Raw genomic sequence first — 17,977 nt, 5'->3', positions numbered from 1 at the left:
TACATTCAGGGCTGCCCCATCCCAAGTGCAGAATCTGGCGCTTTACTTTGCTGAGCTCCATGTGGTTGGTGATCGCCCAGTCCTCTCATCTGTCCAGATCTCTCTACAGGGCCTCCCTGCAGGCTCCTTCCAGTTTTGTATCATTGCAAACTTGCTTAGTATTCCTTTGAGTCCTACATCCAAGTCATTAGTGAAGATGTTGAGGAGCACAGGGCCTAAGATTAGCGAAAGTCTGATGCCACCCCATTTGTTGCCACCCTTTGCAGCTAACCTGTGAGCCAGTTGCTCACCCACCTCATGATGCTTTTGTCCAGAAGGTCACTCTGAGAGGACCTATTGAAAGCTTTACTGAAATCCCAAAAGATTACTTCAACTGGCTTCCCTTGATCAACCAGGTGGGTTACCCTGTCATAAAAGGAAGTCAGGTTTGATGAGCAGAACTCTCCCTTGGGAAGCTCTTGCCATGCTCTCTGGAGTGGTGCAGTGCTTGACACCTGTTGCTCAGATATGTGGTACTTTGGAGGGGTATTTGTCTCATCTCCTGCCACTCTACGTGTCATTGTTTTGGGTGCTTATGGGATGTAAAGAACGAAAAGGCAGGGAGGAGGAACCTCCATGTACTAGTTGAGATTAAAACCAATTTTCAGGTTGTCATTTGAACTATGTTTCCAATGAGTATGGGTGAAAATGAGAAATAAGAAATATACTGCAGCTGGAGGCAGGAGCCAATTTCACATTCTGATTTAGTGTTTCAAATTCTGAAGGAGCTAGAATGAATTTTGCAGTTCAAGTCATAATTTAGCTTTATGAATAGACATACAGACAATACTGGAACTGCAATTAAAGATCAAAGCAATTTGGGACAAAAAGTCTTAGTGTGTAACTTACATTTGAGCAGGTGTTCCTCTGAGAAGAAGATGCTGTGGGTTTTGACTATCAGAATACAAATCCATCCTAAGCATGAACACACTCAGTTTTAGAAGTCTACAGTGATGGGTGGAAGCCAAGAGAACGTAATTCCCCTTCCTCTTTTTTTTTCTACCACCTTCAGTCACATTTCCTTTTCCAGTGCAGGGATGAGCCTTTTGATTAAAAAGCTCTTTTAACAGAAAATTGTAGTAGAGAACAGTGGTTACAATGGAAATTATTCCAGGTTTTCCTTTAGGGTCATATAAAATAGTTTTTGACTTAGGTCAGTGGGTGAATCCTTGCAGGCCAGAAGTATGGCAGTTAGGGAGGGAATGCTGATCTCTAGGGCTAGAGCTGGAAGTTCCTGGTGGTCTGAGGTAATTGAGCACTTAAAACTGTAAGTCTGAAAAGGAGGTATAGATCAGTTACTCATTTTTGCTTACCATATTGTAATTCCAGAAAGGATACTGGTGAGGTCAGATCAGAGATGTAACTTTATATATGAATTTACCTAGGATTATGTTTTTCATACAGCTCCATTAAAAAAACAAACAAACAAAAAAACCCCACTAATCTGTTTAGTACTAGACTGTTGAGAAGTTTAGAAACTGTAGTCCTGGAATACTGGATTAAGCCAGATTGCTCTTTGAATTACAGCATCATCATTCAGTGTGGTTGATGTCTGCAACTTGTGTTTACAATGGCAATTGATTTCCATGCACCAAGCCACCTCTGCCTCTTGCTTGAACTTAAGATGACTGGTAAAGCAAGACCATACAGTCCTAACTCACTTATATGAAGAACTTGCTGAAGTCTGAAAAATATAAACCACTTTTTGGATCTAACTTTCTGTTCAAATCCAGGCCTGATGTACTTCTGTCATTTCCAGGTTATTAAAAAGTGTTTTTCTTTCTCCTGCTTTTCCGTATATCATGTGGTTTGGGGCATATATGCAGTGTTTCCATAGGGAATGAGTGGAGTCTTGCATGCTGTTCCCTCTTTGAGCCGAAATACATCGGAGGGGCGTCATTTTGCAGAAATCAAGTGAATGTGATGGATATCTGAATGAGACAGCTGCGCCTTTAGCTCAAGGACAGCAGGATTTGCCAGATTGGAAGTGTCAGTCATGGGTTCCTGGGAGCTGCTTAGGTTGGACCCAGTCTTTGGACTAGCTCATGAAACAGGAGTAGGTGTCCTTTTTATTATAAATGTTTAGTCTGACGCTGAGTTTAAGTTATAAAAAGCTCAGAGTAGGGCTGAGTGAAAGGGAAAAGGGGAATAGAGCATTTGGTGCTGCTGATGTGCTGTGGGATGGGTTAGCTGGGCTGCTATTGCCACCTGGTGGTGCTGGACAGAACCAAAGTACACCTAATTTTCCTTTGCTTTCCCGGATGAGTTGCATGGGATTAAGTAGCCACTGGATATGGATTAGATTTATTATGGATATGCTTTTATTAAAGATAATTCCTTCAATGTCGGAAAAACCCGCAGTATTTTATGACTGTCATTTATTTCAGGAATAGATGATGTTGTAAAAAAATATGTAATTGAGCCTTTCTTTGAGCATCATCATATTCTGAATTGCCAGACATCAGTACTTGTGTGGCTGGAAACTCATGCAATGACTGATGAATCCAGAATCTGCCTTTTCTGGTCCAAAAATGGAACAGGAGGTAATGTGATGTCCTCCCAGCCTCAAGAGTGTTTTCGTCAGGGACAGGCTGTGATCTGGTGGCATCTGGGTGCACAACTAATGAACATCTCTGAATTGCTGCAGCAGAGTTCAGTCACTGCATTACCAGGGCAAATTTGATTACCATAAGTGATTAGTGTCCTATCTTGCTGAAATTAATGGATCATTATCAAATGATGACTTTTTGTACATAGTATGACTTAATTGTCCTTTCATTACAAAGAGTTTTATTGCAATCCCTTTAGCAGGGGACTACAGATTAAGTTGTAGTTACCAAGTAAAAAAGCAGATCACTGTTCAGCCCCTCCTGTTCAGTGACAAAGCCACATTCTGTAGCTTAATCTGTAGATTCTCTGTCTCTAGAAAGCATATGCATCTGCTGCAGCATTTCAGAGCTTTATAATGTTTTTCAGAGGAGAACTGGCGTAGGTTATTTGCTGTGAACCTTGCAGGCAGCACTTTGGAGCTAAGATCAGCTTTGTCACACATGGAAATTTGATCTGACCTGTGGTAGGGGTCTGACCTAAAAGTCTCTTTCCCTCTCTTGTAGCTGCCATGAACTGTGCCACAAAACTCTCTCTAATTTTGGGGGGAAGATGTAAATCCATTAAATTCACAAGCATTTTCTTGGAATTATGGCTGAAAAAAATCTCCATTGTGTTGTCAGGTCTGGAAGTTTTCCCTGGAAGTGTTGAAGGCCAGGTTGGTGAGGCTTTAAGCAAGCTGGCCTAGTGGAAATTGTCACTACCCATGGCAGAGGTGTTGGAACTTGATGGTCTTTAAGGTCCCTTCCAATCCAAACCACGATCCTTCATAATGAAAGAAAAATAATTTTAATGGAGGAAAAATATTTCCAGAGCAGCTACACTGTCCTAATAGCTATCATCTTTGGATTTCCAGTTAATATGGTAGTGTGAGCCAATTGAACAGGATCTGAAATATGACTAAATGGTGCCCTTGTGTGTGAAGTCCCTTCCCCCATGAATATCAAGCGCTAATTTCACTTGGCTCTTTCAAGCCACATTCACATTGTATTTTTGGCTGCAGCAGAACCATTCTGACTGCAAAGTATAGTTGTTTTGTGACTTGCTGTTCTGTATTGTTATTAAGGCTTATTAGATTTCTAGGCTTATTAGCAGTAATCATAATTTTGCCTAGAAGCAGTTAAACCAGCAGGAAGCGGAACAATTTTTGTCAGTCACTTGTTAAGAATTTCAGTTATTAATATTCCTTTAAATGGAATCCAGACCTTATTTCTCATGTGTGATGGTTGGTTTGTTTTTTCTTTCTTTCTGGTTCATATGTGCTTAATCCTCACAGTATTTGGAAAATGAATTGGATCACAGTGGCACAAATATTGCTTACACTGATCCCTAGTTGTAATGTGCAGTGAAAAGGGATGAAAGGAAATATATTGAATTTGAGGTGTAGTTTTTTGGATTTTTTTTTTTTTTTTGCAAGGACTTTGTAATTGAACATTTTCAGTCTTTTCTGTGGTTCTGCCAGCACACCAAAAGGTCTTTAAAGATCATTGTTCTTCCCAGTCCTCTGGTGGACTCCTTGGTGTCCTTCATCCAAGGTTCTGCTCCCCCGGAAGCAGCAGGTAAAAGGTGGTGACATGAAGGTGGTTGCTGGAGCTGGTTCAGGATGGGTTTTAGGTGTGTTTTACTGCCCTGGTGAGTGTGGAGCTTCTCAGGTAGGCAGTAAGTAGAGTGCAGGCACCCCCTGGCACAAATAAGAGTCACCCTGGTGCTGTTGGGCTGTGCTCAGAGGATGCTACAAGGTGAGGGGTTTAGCTGAGTTGGCTCTTAGTGACAGGTAAAAGTGGACTGAAATGAACTTAAGGACACTTTTGTTGGGCTCGCCCTTTAGATTTAAACACACTTAACATAAGGGAACAATATCTGACTGAATGTTTTGGGTGGAGACAAAGCCTGCCATCCCCAGCTCAGACAGTCTGACCTGCCCTGTTCAATTCACACAAAGAGGTCCCCAACTTTTTATTGTCCAGGAATGCTCTGTGTCTGTGACAAAAGGACAATGTATTCCCAAACCATATGAACAGGACATGCAGTTTTTGGAAAACATCCTCAGGCAGATGTCTCTTTTTACATCGCTCTCTTCCCTCCTTCTTCTCTTTCTTGTTCTTGGGACTTGGATGAACCAAACTTCAAAGTTTCCAAGGCACAGATCAGTGCAGTGCTGCTTCTTTGGGGCCAAGTGCTTGGAGAGTAAACCAAGCAGCATTAATAATATTTATCTGCAGAAGAAAACTAATAATAGCTTGTTCTCAAGTTAATTTTATTTTTCCTATTCACCCTAGTACCTAGTGAAGTGCTGTAACAGTAGCAGTGAGTCTTCTTTTTTTTTTTTTTTTTTTATTTCCCTTGGTCTGTGATTTGAACTCTGTGTAACCAGACTAGAGGTTAGAAACCAACCTTGTTTTCAGAGGCTCCTTGCCTCTGAAAATAACTTTGGGCTCACAACTACCACATTTTAGGACATTCAGAGCATAGTTTGACACTATTTTAAAATCTCTAAATAGCTTTAAAGCAGTATTAGAATCTCCTCTTTGGGGCATGGCCTGACACCCGTGAAAGAATGCTTAATAAAAATGAGAAATATTTAATTTCATGTAATCAAACAGGTCTGATTCTTTTATACCTTGCAGCTTATGTAATTGCTAGTTACACTAGTTGAGTATTAAAGATTAAAAGGCAAAGAAGAGTCAGATCCCATAAATCTTAATTGGATTTTTCTTTTTTTTTCCTTTAGTTATGATATTAAGGTACATTGAGAACAGGCCAGCAATAATTTTTAGTACTGAGATATAAGCTAGACACAAAAGTGATAGGAAATAGTCCAAGTAGGGGGAAATATGCCTGGTATTCTAATATAACTTTGTAGCTGAAAACCTATTAACAGTTTAAGTGAATCCCAGTCAAAATGCTGATGGTATACTCTTAGGCAGGCATCTCAAACTGAGGCTGATAACTGAGTTATCTTAGTAAATGCTAATTATTTAGTTCAAGTCAGATTGGGCTGTAGGTCATAGTCTAGATTGGGCCAATCTTTTGCCCCATCATGGGAATACAGTCCAATTCTTAGAGTGATTTGAATGGTAATAAAACTCTTTTTGACATTTATGGGGTGAGGATGTGCTCTGTTCATTAGTGCAATATAAGGTGAACTCAGCAAAATGCTTCTGGTTGTTTACAGTGGGGCATGCTGTAGTTTCTTTTTATTGATATATATTTTTCTGTTTGTCTCATATTTTGAGGTACAGAAGAATAACAGTGCCAGTAAGCCATGGGAGTAATCCTTGATGAAGATAATATGTGGGAAAATAATATTAAAGTAAAAACCTATATTCATAGCTCTGTGCTATTTTACTAATCCATCAAAAACACAAACCAAGTTTTGTTAGCAGAATTTTTATGTTTATTTTTAAGAGAGTGATAATGCTTTTAGAATACCAGAGGCATTAATTGGATATCAACTCCAGGGACTAGAAAAGCTTTTCTTAGATAAACCTGTTTTCAGAACCCCCATCTGAGGCAGCTCATAATTTGTTTACCCTTTAGTGGAAGCTCTTTCTTTTAAAATAGCACAAATATGTTAAGTTTTGGCTGTCTGTATCCAGCATTGTGAATAAGAATTTGCATTTATATTTAATACAGCCTAGAGCAGTCTTTCATGATGAATATCAGCATCTTCATTTATTTTTTGTTATTACTATTTCTGTTTCTGTCCTTAATTTCAGAGTACAGGGAAAGAGTAGATAAAAACTAGCTAAGTAATATCTTTAGTTGACTTTTAGACTGCTGCAAACTCTTTTGAGCTTGAATGCATCTCGATTTTTTTTCCCCCTAACTGACAACGTTGATGATGTGGCAGGATGAAAACTGAAAGAAAAATTGAAAGCAAGCAGAAAGGATAATATTTGAAATAATAACTAAAAAAAAAAAAAAAGGAGGCAAATTTTAGGAAAATGTCAAAAGAATGTCATTTAGGAAATGTCAAAAGACAACAAACAAGTGTTTCTCAGTTTCTCACTATAGTTTAATTTCTCAGCTCAAGTAGAAAGCTCACTGAGGCAACGGAACTCTTATGGAGACTAAAAATCAATTTTGGTTGGGCTGCTGAATGAAATGTGAATTTATTGAGGAGAGAGAGGAGAGTCTTGTTGGTCATCCAACTTGGGTACTTAGGCATCCCTAGCAGGGATTTTCCTCTGTTTTCACGTGTGCATTAATTTATAATGTGTGGGCTTTCAAAACCAGCTCTTCCTGTGCAGCCTCTGGCAATGTGCCTTGCTCTAGTTACAAGCCTGCTCTAAGAGCTTTTCTTCTCCATGTCCCCAGCCATTTTGGGTAAGAGGTGAGATCTACCTCAGCTCTGCTGTCCCCAGTGGTGTTGGTCTTTGACCAGCTCTTCCAGAGTAAGAAGCATTTATCATGAAAATACTGGACTGCATTTCATAACCTATGTTTATATCTCCAGATTGCTGCCTTCAGGGAGCTGATTATGGCTGATGACGGAAGGGGAAATGGTCCATCCCTGAAGTCATCTGTGCCTTCAGGGGGGCACACAGAAGGTGGTTCTGTGGGGCTGGCAGCAGCTCCCTCCCACCTCTGGGTTCAGGAGGAACAGCAAGGGGAGCTGTGCAGGGCTGCCCATGTTCGTGAAATCAGCCTCTGACCCAGAGCCATGCCATGAGCAAAGCATGGAAGCTTTCAAAGCTGGTGTTCTAATAAACAACAAAAAACTAATGGCATGACCCTTAATAATCCATTAGCATGTTCCATGCCATTGTCAGCTGTAGGTTGTCCTGGCTAGATGGTAACAGGCTACAGTCCTCTCTCTGCTCCGCTGATCCCCAGCTGCCAGGGAAGGCACAGCGCAAAAACAAAAGCCAGCAGTCACGGATCCTGGGATAAGTTTATTTGATGTTATAGTTCTCCTTTTGGCTTCTCCAGGACCCGGATCTCGGGGCAGACAATAGCTTATATACTGAGGGAGGGTCACAGGGGAGGATACAGAATTCAACTAATCCGGAGGACTTGAGATAACAAACAAGGCAGGCATTCAAATATCAACCAATGAAGAATCCCTAGGGAAAAGAACAGTTTCAGTGAACTTAGGAAGTTTAAAGAAGTACAAAACTGACAAGGAAGTTTCTTGAGCGAAGGCAGTTTTTAGGGAGAGATTGGCATTTCCTGAAAGGGGGAGTAAAGGAAGTTCTGGGAAAAGGGCAGAGACCAAAGAACACAAGAACATTACAAATCAAACAATTATCATACTAATAGGACAAAACACACCACAACAGTCAACAAACTCAAAATAAGCCTGGGCATTTTATTTACTTGTTTAGAAATGAAGATGCAGGTTCAGAAGGCAGTGCTGGAAACCTAAGTGTGAGGAGAACAGCAGCATCCAGAACCTTCTGTGGACACTGGAAATACATCTTTGAAATCAAATTACTTGGGAAGACCTGATTATGGCACTTCCACCAGTAATAGGTTAATAACTGCAGCTTTTACAGGCAAACTGCTCAATGGATTCAACTCTAAAGAGTGTAGTAGGTAGGGAAAGGCGCTCGGAAGATTTCGGGCTGTTACGGAAAGTTACAGGAATGTCTCTTCCCTAATCCCCTAAGATAAGCCATCACCCTTGGAATGTGTAGCCCCCACTAACATGGCTAGTAACTTTCCACTCTACTAACCCAGGAAGTGTTGCAAGACCCCCTCCTGATGTAGTGAAGTACCCTAGAGTATATAACCCCACGAGATGAAGCAATAAATGCCTTTAACCGTCCACCACATTGGTGTCAGCGTCTTGTTACTGGCCCGAGCGACCGTGAGGATTAGGTCGCCGTGCTGTTTCATCGGAACCAGGTTGCACTCCTTTGCAATCAGAAAGGCAACAAAAGAGAGCCGTAGGATGGCCTGGGTTGGAAGGGACCTTAAAGATCAGATTCTTCCAACCCCTCTGCCCTGGACAGTGTCACAATCCGTCCTTACGAACAGGACTTGTGATGGTTCGGTAATCGATCTCAGGGTACAAAACACCAACGCGGCAAGGGGTTTGCAATAATAATCAAAATCGGTGTACTTTATTGAATAATCACAGCAAAATGCGTTGGAGGGAATTGGGGAAAAAGAGAGGGAAAGCCTATGGAAAGAAAAGGGTAAAGAAAAAGGGAGGTTATAGCTACCAAACGGAGAGACAACAAAGTTCTTTGGGGTCCAGTCGAGGTCCAGTCGAGGAGTCGCTTTCACGTTGGGGAGATCTCGAAATCAAGCTAACCTGGGGGTTTTTATTATGATAACTCTATTGGAAATTGTGAAGGGGAGGAGACAAATACAATCAGCAGTGGGCAAGAGCCATTGTCTTCTTCGTCTAGTGGTCACGCCTGCAGCAACTTGCCTCCCCCACACACCCCTGCCCTGGGTTAGAGGTTTCAGTCTCAGTCTTTGGGAGGAAAGGGAGTTTTTCTATATAGGGGGTCTCATGTCTCAGTCCTCGGAGAAAAAACTTCTCCCATCTCAGTCCATCTGTCCCCGTGGTTGTACAGTAGATGAAGGGTCTTCTGTGGAGACCACCAAAAGGTCATTCCAGAAAGAGTTCAGCCAGGTTAGGAGGTGGAGAAATCCCAGGGCCATTGCAGCAAAGTGATGCAAGCGAAGGAGGGCAAAGTGCCCTTTCTCCTTTCACTGGGTTCAGTGTACCATGGGGTGGACGAACACACCTGCGAACAATAACTCAAGTTCCAGTCTTGGGGCCCTGGCAAGCTCCCACCAAACTAGGATGTCGAAAAGGATCCTTTTTTGTGGTCTGAGAATCATGAGGCAGATGAGAGAAATTTTGGACAGAGTCTCACAGACAGGGACACCTTTCACCTGACCAGATTGCTCAGGGCCCCATCCAACCTGGCCTTGGATACCTCCAGGGATGGGGCAGCCACAGCTTGTCTGGGCAACCTCTGCTAGGGTCTCACCACCCTCACAGTAAATAATTTCTTCCTTAATATCCATTCTAAACCTACTCTCAGTTTGAAGTCATTTCCCCATGTCAAAAAGTCTCTTTCCATCAGTCTTTTAGCCTCACTTCAGGTACTGGAAAGCCACCCCAATAAATGCACCCCTAATAAAGTCCCTATATATTTCAGTACTTCTGTATTTGTATGCATAAGTAATTTCATAATATAAATTTCAACTCAAAACTGCCACATAGGCTCTTTGGGTCACAGAATTTTGTGCTATTGAATTAGCAACCACTTCAATTAAAAGTGAAGTATAAAGAGTTTGGCAAATGGACCTGGTGGATACCAGTTGTTATCAAGTGTTCCAGGTGGCTGATCAAGGCTATGAGTAACAGCTGGTTTTTAATTAATAATTAAATTTTAATTAATTTTAATTTTTGAATTCTTTTGTGGGACAGGTTTCAGAAGTTACAATGAGAAACCCTTTGTTAGCACTGAGCAGCTTTGTCTACAAACTAATTGAATCACTTTTTTCATACTATTCTGCATCTGCTTAAGTAGAATTACTTAGTTCATTTTAAATTCTTGCTGTTCAGGGTAGTTGGCAAAGAATCAGCAGAAACAGCAAATAACATTTTTCTGTTTGTATTTTAGTCTGCCTATTAAAATAATATGACTCAAAAATTAGTCTCAAATATAATAAGTCAATCTATTTTTGTTTGATATCAATACTATTATTTTTTACATATTGGGAAACTGGGGAAGGGCATGTCAGGTCATAGAGCTGGAAGTGTGGGCTGGGATTATGCTCCAATCCAAAGACAACGCTGCCCTACGACTTTTGGAGGAGGACCCATAGGTTTCCTCGGCAAGGATAATCCCTGGATTACTGTTCTTTTCAGACCTTTTGACTGTGGGGCCAGGGTGGGTGGAAGTGACGATTTGAGCACTTGTGTCCCTCGGACCACAGTGAGAATTTAGTGCTCTCCGTCATCTGGGTGGCCTTGTTAATATTGTCAGCATTGCTTAACCAGTCCATATTCAGTGTACTGGTATTTTGTTACTTTATTTAGCAGCTTTTTTCCCCAACACATTGTGTTCTGAATCAAGAATTTTTTATTTTTCTTTTTAAATCCCTCAGACCTGGTTTAGGGCAAATGTGCGAGAAAACCTCCAGAAGGGGCCCCCCCAGAAAGCCAACCCACACCCAGCCAACCCACAACCACCCCCTCTCCCCAGCCGGTTTGGGAAAAATTTCCTGGGGGAGAAGTGGAAAAAACCTGTTTATTTAACAGGCAAAGCACTCCCCAGCACAAAAAATGAACAATACCAGATGACAAAACTCATTGGCCACTCTGAAGAGATGACAAATTCAGAAGGTCTCTCCTGTGGGTGGTCGCTCTGTTATCAGTCCCTCCGGCGCTGGGAAAGGCTGCTGCCCAGAGTAGGCCCTGGTAGGCCACAAAGTGCAAGCTCTCGGTGCTCCCCAGGTCCCAGTCCAGAGCAGGTTCAAATGGTTCCAAGAAAAGGGAAAGAAGAAAAAACAGTCCAGGGAAAACTCTGCCTCAGGTAGCTAAACTAAGTAAAAAGCAAAGGAAGGCTCTGTTCTGCTCCGTCAGTGCCCAGACAACACTGTCCAGCGCAGAATGTGGAGGAGTGTTGCTTTTAGAGGAGTGCAGTCTCTGATAACAAACTCTGTGCTTCTTCTTCTCCCTGCCTTTGCTCTCAGAACCAGTCTTGAAGGCAGAGAATATAATATCCAGCATTAACAGAACACACGATTGGGGATACAAGCATCATGAAGTCACCCTAGGCCACCCAGCTATTTCTTGGTGCAATGGTGAGCTGTTGAGTACCAGCAGACTGGGATTTGGGATAGAACACAGGAATGTTTCCTTTACTTGTATATTTCTTAGAATCCTTGACAGCTGCTGTATGTTACATTGGGTTGCTGGCAGGAGTCAGGTGGTAGTAAAGATTCGAGGTCATCCGGAACACATCTGTGGCAGACTGATACACTTTAATGGGGAACTTAAAAATAACTTTTGATGATAAATAAGACAGCAATAAATGTGATAATTCACTCTGACTTCCTCCATAAAACAGTCCACATGACTTCTGCTGACTTGCTTTCATTCTTTTTTAATTAGTTCATGTTATGATATAATATTTGCCCTCACTCTTCTCTGACAAATGAAAAGGAGCTGTTTGGATCTTGTGATCTGCATTTTTCAGTCCTTAAGTCATTCTCACAGCTCCTCTCTGGAGCCTCTCCAAAGGTTCAACCTATGGAACTGTTTTACACCACCAGCATTAAACCCAGCATGTGATAAAGCCTGTTCTTGTTTGATAACCCCCCCGTTCTTATGTGCAAGTATTGCATCACCCCTACACCAGAGCACAGACCTGTCATCCTGATGGCACATCACGGCTGTGGTGCTCTCTCCTGGTGCACTGAACCCATGGAGAGTCATTTGCTCTATGACATTCTTAGGTTCTCCTTCTTACAAGATTGCATTTGCTGTGTTAACACCTTTTCATGGTTCTAGTCATTATAGATGAGCTTCTCTTGTTCTTTTCTTCCTCTTTTTTTTACCATGTACGTCTCCCATTACTGATGTTCCAACAACAAATTTTGTAGCCCCTTCTAGGGCTTGCTCTGAAAAGCAGGGCTGAAAATTATTCCTGTGAAACACAGTCAAGCTGCTTATTTTTGTAAGGATAATCTCTCACATATCATATTTTTAAACCTGTTAACTCCTTTTCAGTCCACCAGATGTTTGCTGGGTTGATTTGTTATTATTCTGTTATTATTATTTCATGCCAGGTGAAAATGAGGCAAGAGCCTCCTCACAGAATCACATCTGTGATATCACTTTCATAAGCTCCTGTGAACTCAGCAGAAAATACCAGTTTAACAAGACATGTTTTCCAGAGAAAGGATGCTCATTTGCCAGTAATAATACTGTCTGCTTCAGCTGTTGATTAATTGAGTTTCTGTCTCTTTTTGTACTTCTGTCTGGGACTGGTGGGAGGTTGTGACTATCAAGGCCATCTCATTCTCTTTGATCTGGTATCCAGCACCAGCTGTCTCTGTGTCCTCCAGAACCTCCCAACAACTGCTGAAAATCAAGAGCGACCATGTGGGCAGCTCCTTCATTGGGTCCTCTAATGGTGTTACTCAGTGCAAGGCATCTCTTCTGCTGGTTTAGAAAATGTTGAATTCAGAGGCTCCTGCTCAACACCATTTTGAGGGCTTTTTTGGAATGAAAATGGTTGAGCATCTGTTATGATTCCATGAGCTAGGCTCCTGTTCTCTCCCACGTCATGCTTAGCAAAAATACCATTATTGACAGCTTCAAGATTTCTAGGATGCTTTCAAGATTATAATTTGTAGATATTTCCATTCTGTAATGCATGAAAGGAAGACATATGTTATATAGTAAAAAAAAACCCCAACAAACTCCAGCTTTCAGTGAACAGAAGATTGTAGTCTTTTTGACCAAAATGAATTGAAATGCAGTAATAAAACTCTCTAATATGCTTTTTTTCCAGATTAAAACAAAACAAAACAAAACAAACCACAACCAAAAAACCAAATAAAACCAAACAAAAAAAAAACCCAGCAAAATGTTGATGTGTTTAAAAAGCAAAAGTAATGGGTAAGCACAGGAGTGTGGCTTTGTTTAATGACGGCAGAGCAAGTTGTTAGCACACATATTTTTCATAGGCAAACAATGAATTATTACTGAACAGATTTACCCAAGCTTTCTTAATAGTAAACGTTGCACGGACAAGGACTGTGTGCACTGGGTTCATTCATAATGTTTCCAACACCTGTTTCCTCCTGTTTTTCCAGCAGTTTTATTTGGAAAGCATTGGAATCTGGAATCATGTCTCATTAGAGCAGGGGGTTTGCTACGGACACGTGTTTCTGTGTCATTGAAGCCTTGCTGGTGAATAACAAGTGTGTTGTTCAGCACTTTAATAGGGAAGTTTAGATGCCTATTAGCGCCATAAATAATGTCCTTTCCTGAAGGTTCAACTTAATATTGACCCCATGTCATCATGTATGTGTTGCTGAAGATCATATTAAAGGCTTGGAGAGCTTGAATGCTTTATGGTTTTAAAGGATTCAAATACAAGCAAATATCTGGTCCTTGTTCTCTTTTGAAATTGGGCATTGTATGGGAAAGGCACCTCCAGGATCCATTAGCAAAGCTGGGCACTGCAACGGGGGAGGAACTCCTGCCGTGATTCTGCCAGGGGGCAAGAGGTCATGCATGGATTTTACCAGCTTCAGTCCTAACCTTATCTCTTTCACTGTGTTGTGGGAGCCTGAAAGGGAGATAGGAAGATGAAAGGCAGCTCCAGAGTCTTACTGTTTAATGGAAGAAATAAATTCTGGTTACACCTGGCAACACTATCAGCAAGGGATCTTCATCCCAAATCAAGGCTGGCTTGGGAAAATCCATTGAATAAAAGTATCCGAAAGCAACACAGATTTTAGTTAAGGATATTAATTAGCTTAAAAAGTGATTGGGAGGCACAGAGCTTACGCTTTAACCTCAGGAGCTTTGCTTTATTAGTATTTTAGGCTGATTACATGTGTCTTTGTCCACATTCAGTGTGCTCAGCTGGCTCAAACAGGGATAAAATGAGAAAATACGCAAGCATGAGCCGCGCTTCAGTTAATGTAAAAACAGACAGCAAACTCTGTTCAAAGAAACAAGACTAGCTGGCTGGAGAGTCCTTCCATCCATATCTGGTCTTTTAATCTGCTTTTTGCAGCTGGGGTAGTTTGGCTCTTATCTCTGTTCCCTGGGTCCCAGAAATGGAATTTTTCCCTGTGATGGTAGACAAAAACCTGCCATTTTCTGAGGCCTCTCCTTTGTTTCTTACAATTCCTGATTTTGGCACCAGGCTGAGTGTTGAATGAAAGTATGTGGCCGTTCAAACTAGCAGAGCAGATCATCAACAACCTTTTAAGAGGCTTAGGAAATGTCTGAGGCAACGCTGACTTGTTCTGTGGGTTGTCTTGGCCCTTTGTACAGGCTGTAATCCTGCAAGTGTAAAGCTTTGCTTGTCTCAGTTCCCTTGGTTTTTTTGCCTGAAGCTGGTGTGTTTTTTGGAAGCAGAACACCATCATGTCATGATATTCAGGCAGATGCCAGCAGGTCGATGGGGAGCCCTGGCAATGCTCCCTCTGGGCCAGCAGCAGGGAGGGGACAAACTGAAGCTCCGCAAGGAGCGTGCCAGAGGCACTGGCAGCTCCTCCAAGGTGCTGTGAGATGCTCTTAGAAAATCCTTCTGGCATCACACCCAGGCTTCTCCCTCCCACTGCACACATTCATTCCCTCATTCATGAGTCTGTCAGCAGGTTTTTGTCTCAGCCTGTGACCCTCCTGAAGACTATACATCTTATGTTCAAGCCCTGGAATGGGCTGTGACCTTCCCCTCTTCTGAGTGTTGTAGGAATGACCTTTCAGCAGGGTACTTGCTTACGTAGAGGGCTGGCTGGGAAGATTTGGCTGTGCTAGGGCTTTGGTCCACGTTGGCCTGAAGGAAAAGAACAAGTGTTCTTTATACTCAGAAGAGGATTCAGATTTTACTTCTATGGTTCAAAGGTAACCTGTATGCATAAAGTCTTTGAGTGCTTTCAACATGCAGCTCTTTCTCTGTACATAGCTATTCAAGCTACCAGACTTGGTAGGGCAATTATTTTTACAGTGCAGGAATATATAATTGTTTGTTTCAATAATTATTCCTTCTTTGTTATCACTTAAAATAATGAACTAGAACAAGAGAACAATTACAGACTGAAAAAATTAAATCTTCAAGTTGTGGAAGCATAACTGTTAGGGAAACTACTTCAGTAAGAGGACATGTGTGTTTTTTTCTTATGGAGAAGGGTATTTACAGAATTTCAAATGCCAATTTACTGATTTATTGTATTTCTTCAGCAACATACTGAGTGGATACATGAAGCAGCCTTGCCAGTAAAATCATACAAAAGGGGAATTTTCAGATAGGAATGTGATCACTTTGAGTACAATTACCAAATTGTAATTACCATTTAATTACCATTTAATTTTTTTTAAAGTTTTAATATCTTTTTACTGGATTATTAAATGATTTAACAATTAGAAAACTATATTGTGGGCTCTGGTTCCATTGGCTATGGGTTATGCCTGTGCTAATTTCTTGCCTCCTCTCCTGCAGCCAGCAAAGTTCTCTTTATGCGAATCGAAACTTGTATTTGGAGAGAGAGTGCGAAGAGGGTGGCCTGGGGAATTACTTCAAAGGTGTTTTAATTCCCCATATTTCCCTGGCCTTTATCAGGTGTAGCTCCTTGTGCAGAGCAGAAGGGTGAGGAGTGTGGTTCCCACTGATTTCATGGTGATTTCACAGGATCTTGGGCAAGAGCAGGCATGAATCCTCCCACTGCTGAGTATCTTTTCTGGGCTGCTTGCCGGGCAAGGTAATTCAGGAGAACAGGGGAGCTGTTTCAGAGGGGTGCAAGACAGCACCTATGGAATAGCCTGGCATTTACCAAGATCTTTAAGAGCTGTATCTCAAATACGATGTGGCAAACTCTGATATACTAATTATTCTCAACACGCTCCCTATTCTCTTATTTATGTTCCTGAAGCCGATCTGCGATGCTCCACCTGTTAAATAATTTTTAAGGCAGAATATTCTTCCTTTCACTCAGGGCAAGCTTGGTCCTTTCCCACCCTAGCAGACTTAAGTGTAAACCCAGTTTTGAGTGGAAGCAGCTCGGGCCAAATGAGGATAAAACACGACAGCTCCAGAACCTGTGCTTTTAACAGAGCCAGGCTGTTCAAATGGGAAGAAACCCCTATAATACTCAGTTTTACTTTAAAATGCGCCCGGTACCCTTAAGCATCTCGCTAAAACGCCTCTTGGCGCTCGCTTAATCTGTTTTCCAACGTTTCTGGGCTCAGATTCCCCCGAGTTCCCCGCCTCTGTGCTAAACCCCTCCCCGGGCCGGGCCGGCCGGGGGTCACCCCCGCCCCGAGGGGTGTGAGGATCCTCCCCCGGCGCGGAGGGACCGCCCGGCCCCGCGTGTCCCCGGCATGGCCGGGCCCGACCCCGCCAGCCGCGTCCGGGGACACTCGCGGGCAGCCCCCGGGCGCGGCAGGTGCCGGCCGGACCATGAGCTTGATGCTGTGGCGCTGGGAGCAGAACAACAGCACCATGAAGCTGGTAAGGACCTCGGGAACGTGCCGGGACTGCCGCTGATGGACGGAAAATTACCCTTGCACGGTTCTCATTAGCGAGCAGGGCTACCTAGGGTGGCAGGGCTGGTGCTTGGACCGATGTGCTCTCCAAGTGGATGCTCTTTTGCTATGGAGTCGCAGCCGGCTTTGTTATTTATTAAGTCATATCTTGGCCTTGTTTAGGTCTGCTTGTTGTTTCATCTCTGTAGTTAAACTCGTTTAAAACTAAGAACCGAAGCATCAGTTATGTGTGTAGCCCTCTCCTCTCATCTTCATTTATTTACTGTTTTTCTTCTTGTTTTCTTCTTCCTGGAAGCAATTTTCTCTCTTTCAGTTTTGCTGGAATAATTTTGTCACCTGGGAGCATTTGGAGTTTTGTTTGCTCAATAGTTTTTGTTTTTAAATTCCCCCTCCCCTTTCCCCCATCCCCTTTTCTTTCTTCTCCTTTCCCGAAAAGTAAAAAAACCCACTGCACATTTTAAGTGTGTGGCTGCTTCATTCCTGCAGCATAAATCAGCTTAGAAAACCCACATATCTACCTGTCTGCTTGAATTACTGTCCATACCAAGATATAAATTCTGATCAAAACTTAGACTTCTCATCAGCAGCTTTTTTTTTTTTTTAACTATATGATGTAAAGAATCTCAAGACAGTTGCTGTCTATGGTAGCTTTAAATGTGTTTTCTCTGTTTCTCTGGCAGATTATTTAAACTAAGAAAACTACATTTCTATACAGTTTTTAGAGGAAAGATTTATTTTCCTGAGAAATTTATAATAAAGCCGCAGGATTTGCTACAGGTCTAATCCTTTAGCCTTTATGTGTGAAAACTCTTTTGAAGTCCATGTGGGAGTTAAAGGTTCCCAGCACCTCTTCTATCAGGCTCTGCAATCAAAGAAATTTATAGCGCGACTGGTAAGGTAACAATCTCTGTTTTTACATGCTTTCCTTGCAAGGAATTAGGTGATAAACACGTGTTAGTGAAGGAGTATTCAGCTCTGGATACAGCAGCAGCCCTTCACGTGGGATCAGATAGTTTCGGATATTTCACGCATGAGTAGTCCCTGGAATAAAGAATTTGTGAGCTGGCGGTGGAAGTTGGCAGATTTGTGTGGGGGTTGCCCAAGCCTGGTTCCAGCTGAAGCCAA

The 17,977-nt window shown here is 42.1% G+C and overlaps 1 protein-coding gene across 11 annotated transcripts in view; it reads left to right on the top strand.

Annotated features, from left to right (window-relative positions):
• Window positions 1-17,977, top strand: part of NAV2 (neuron navigator 2) — a 373,713-nt gene that overhangs the window by 185,583 nt on the left and 170,153 nt on the right. The window contains exon 1 of one of the 11 annotated variants that reach the window (XM_038137692.1): window positions 16,095-16,817. The exons of the other annotated variants lie outside the window; for them this stretch is intronic. Within the exon in view, the coding sequence (XP_037993620.1) occupies window positions 16,767-16,817 (51 nt within the window). The 5' untranslated portion in view covers window positions 16,095-16,766. Of the gene's footprint in view, window positions 1-16,094; window positions 16,818-17,977 lie in introns of those variants that run through there. 11 annotated transcript variants of the gene reach the window in all.

This window comes from Motacilla alba, chromosome 5, assembly GCF_015832195.1.
Source record: "Motacilla alba alba isolate MOTALB_02 chromosome 5, Motacilla_alba_V1.0_pri, whole genome shotgun sequence".
In the NCBI taxonomy this organism is placed as follows: Eukaryota; Metazoa; Chordata; class Aves; order Passeriformes; family Motacillidae; genus Motacilla; species Motacilla alba.
Note: the sequence above shows the minus strand (reverse complement) of the source record. Positions and strands in the feature narration are given on the sequence as shown.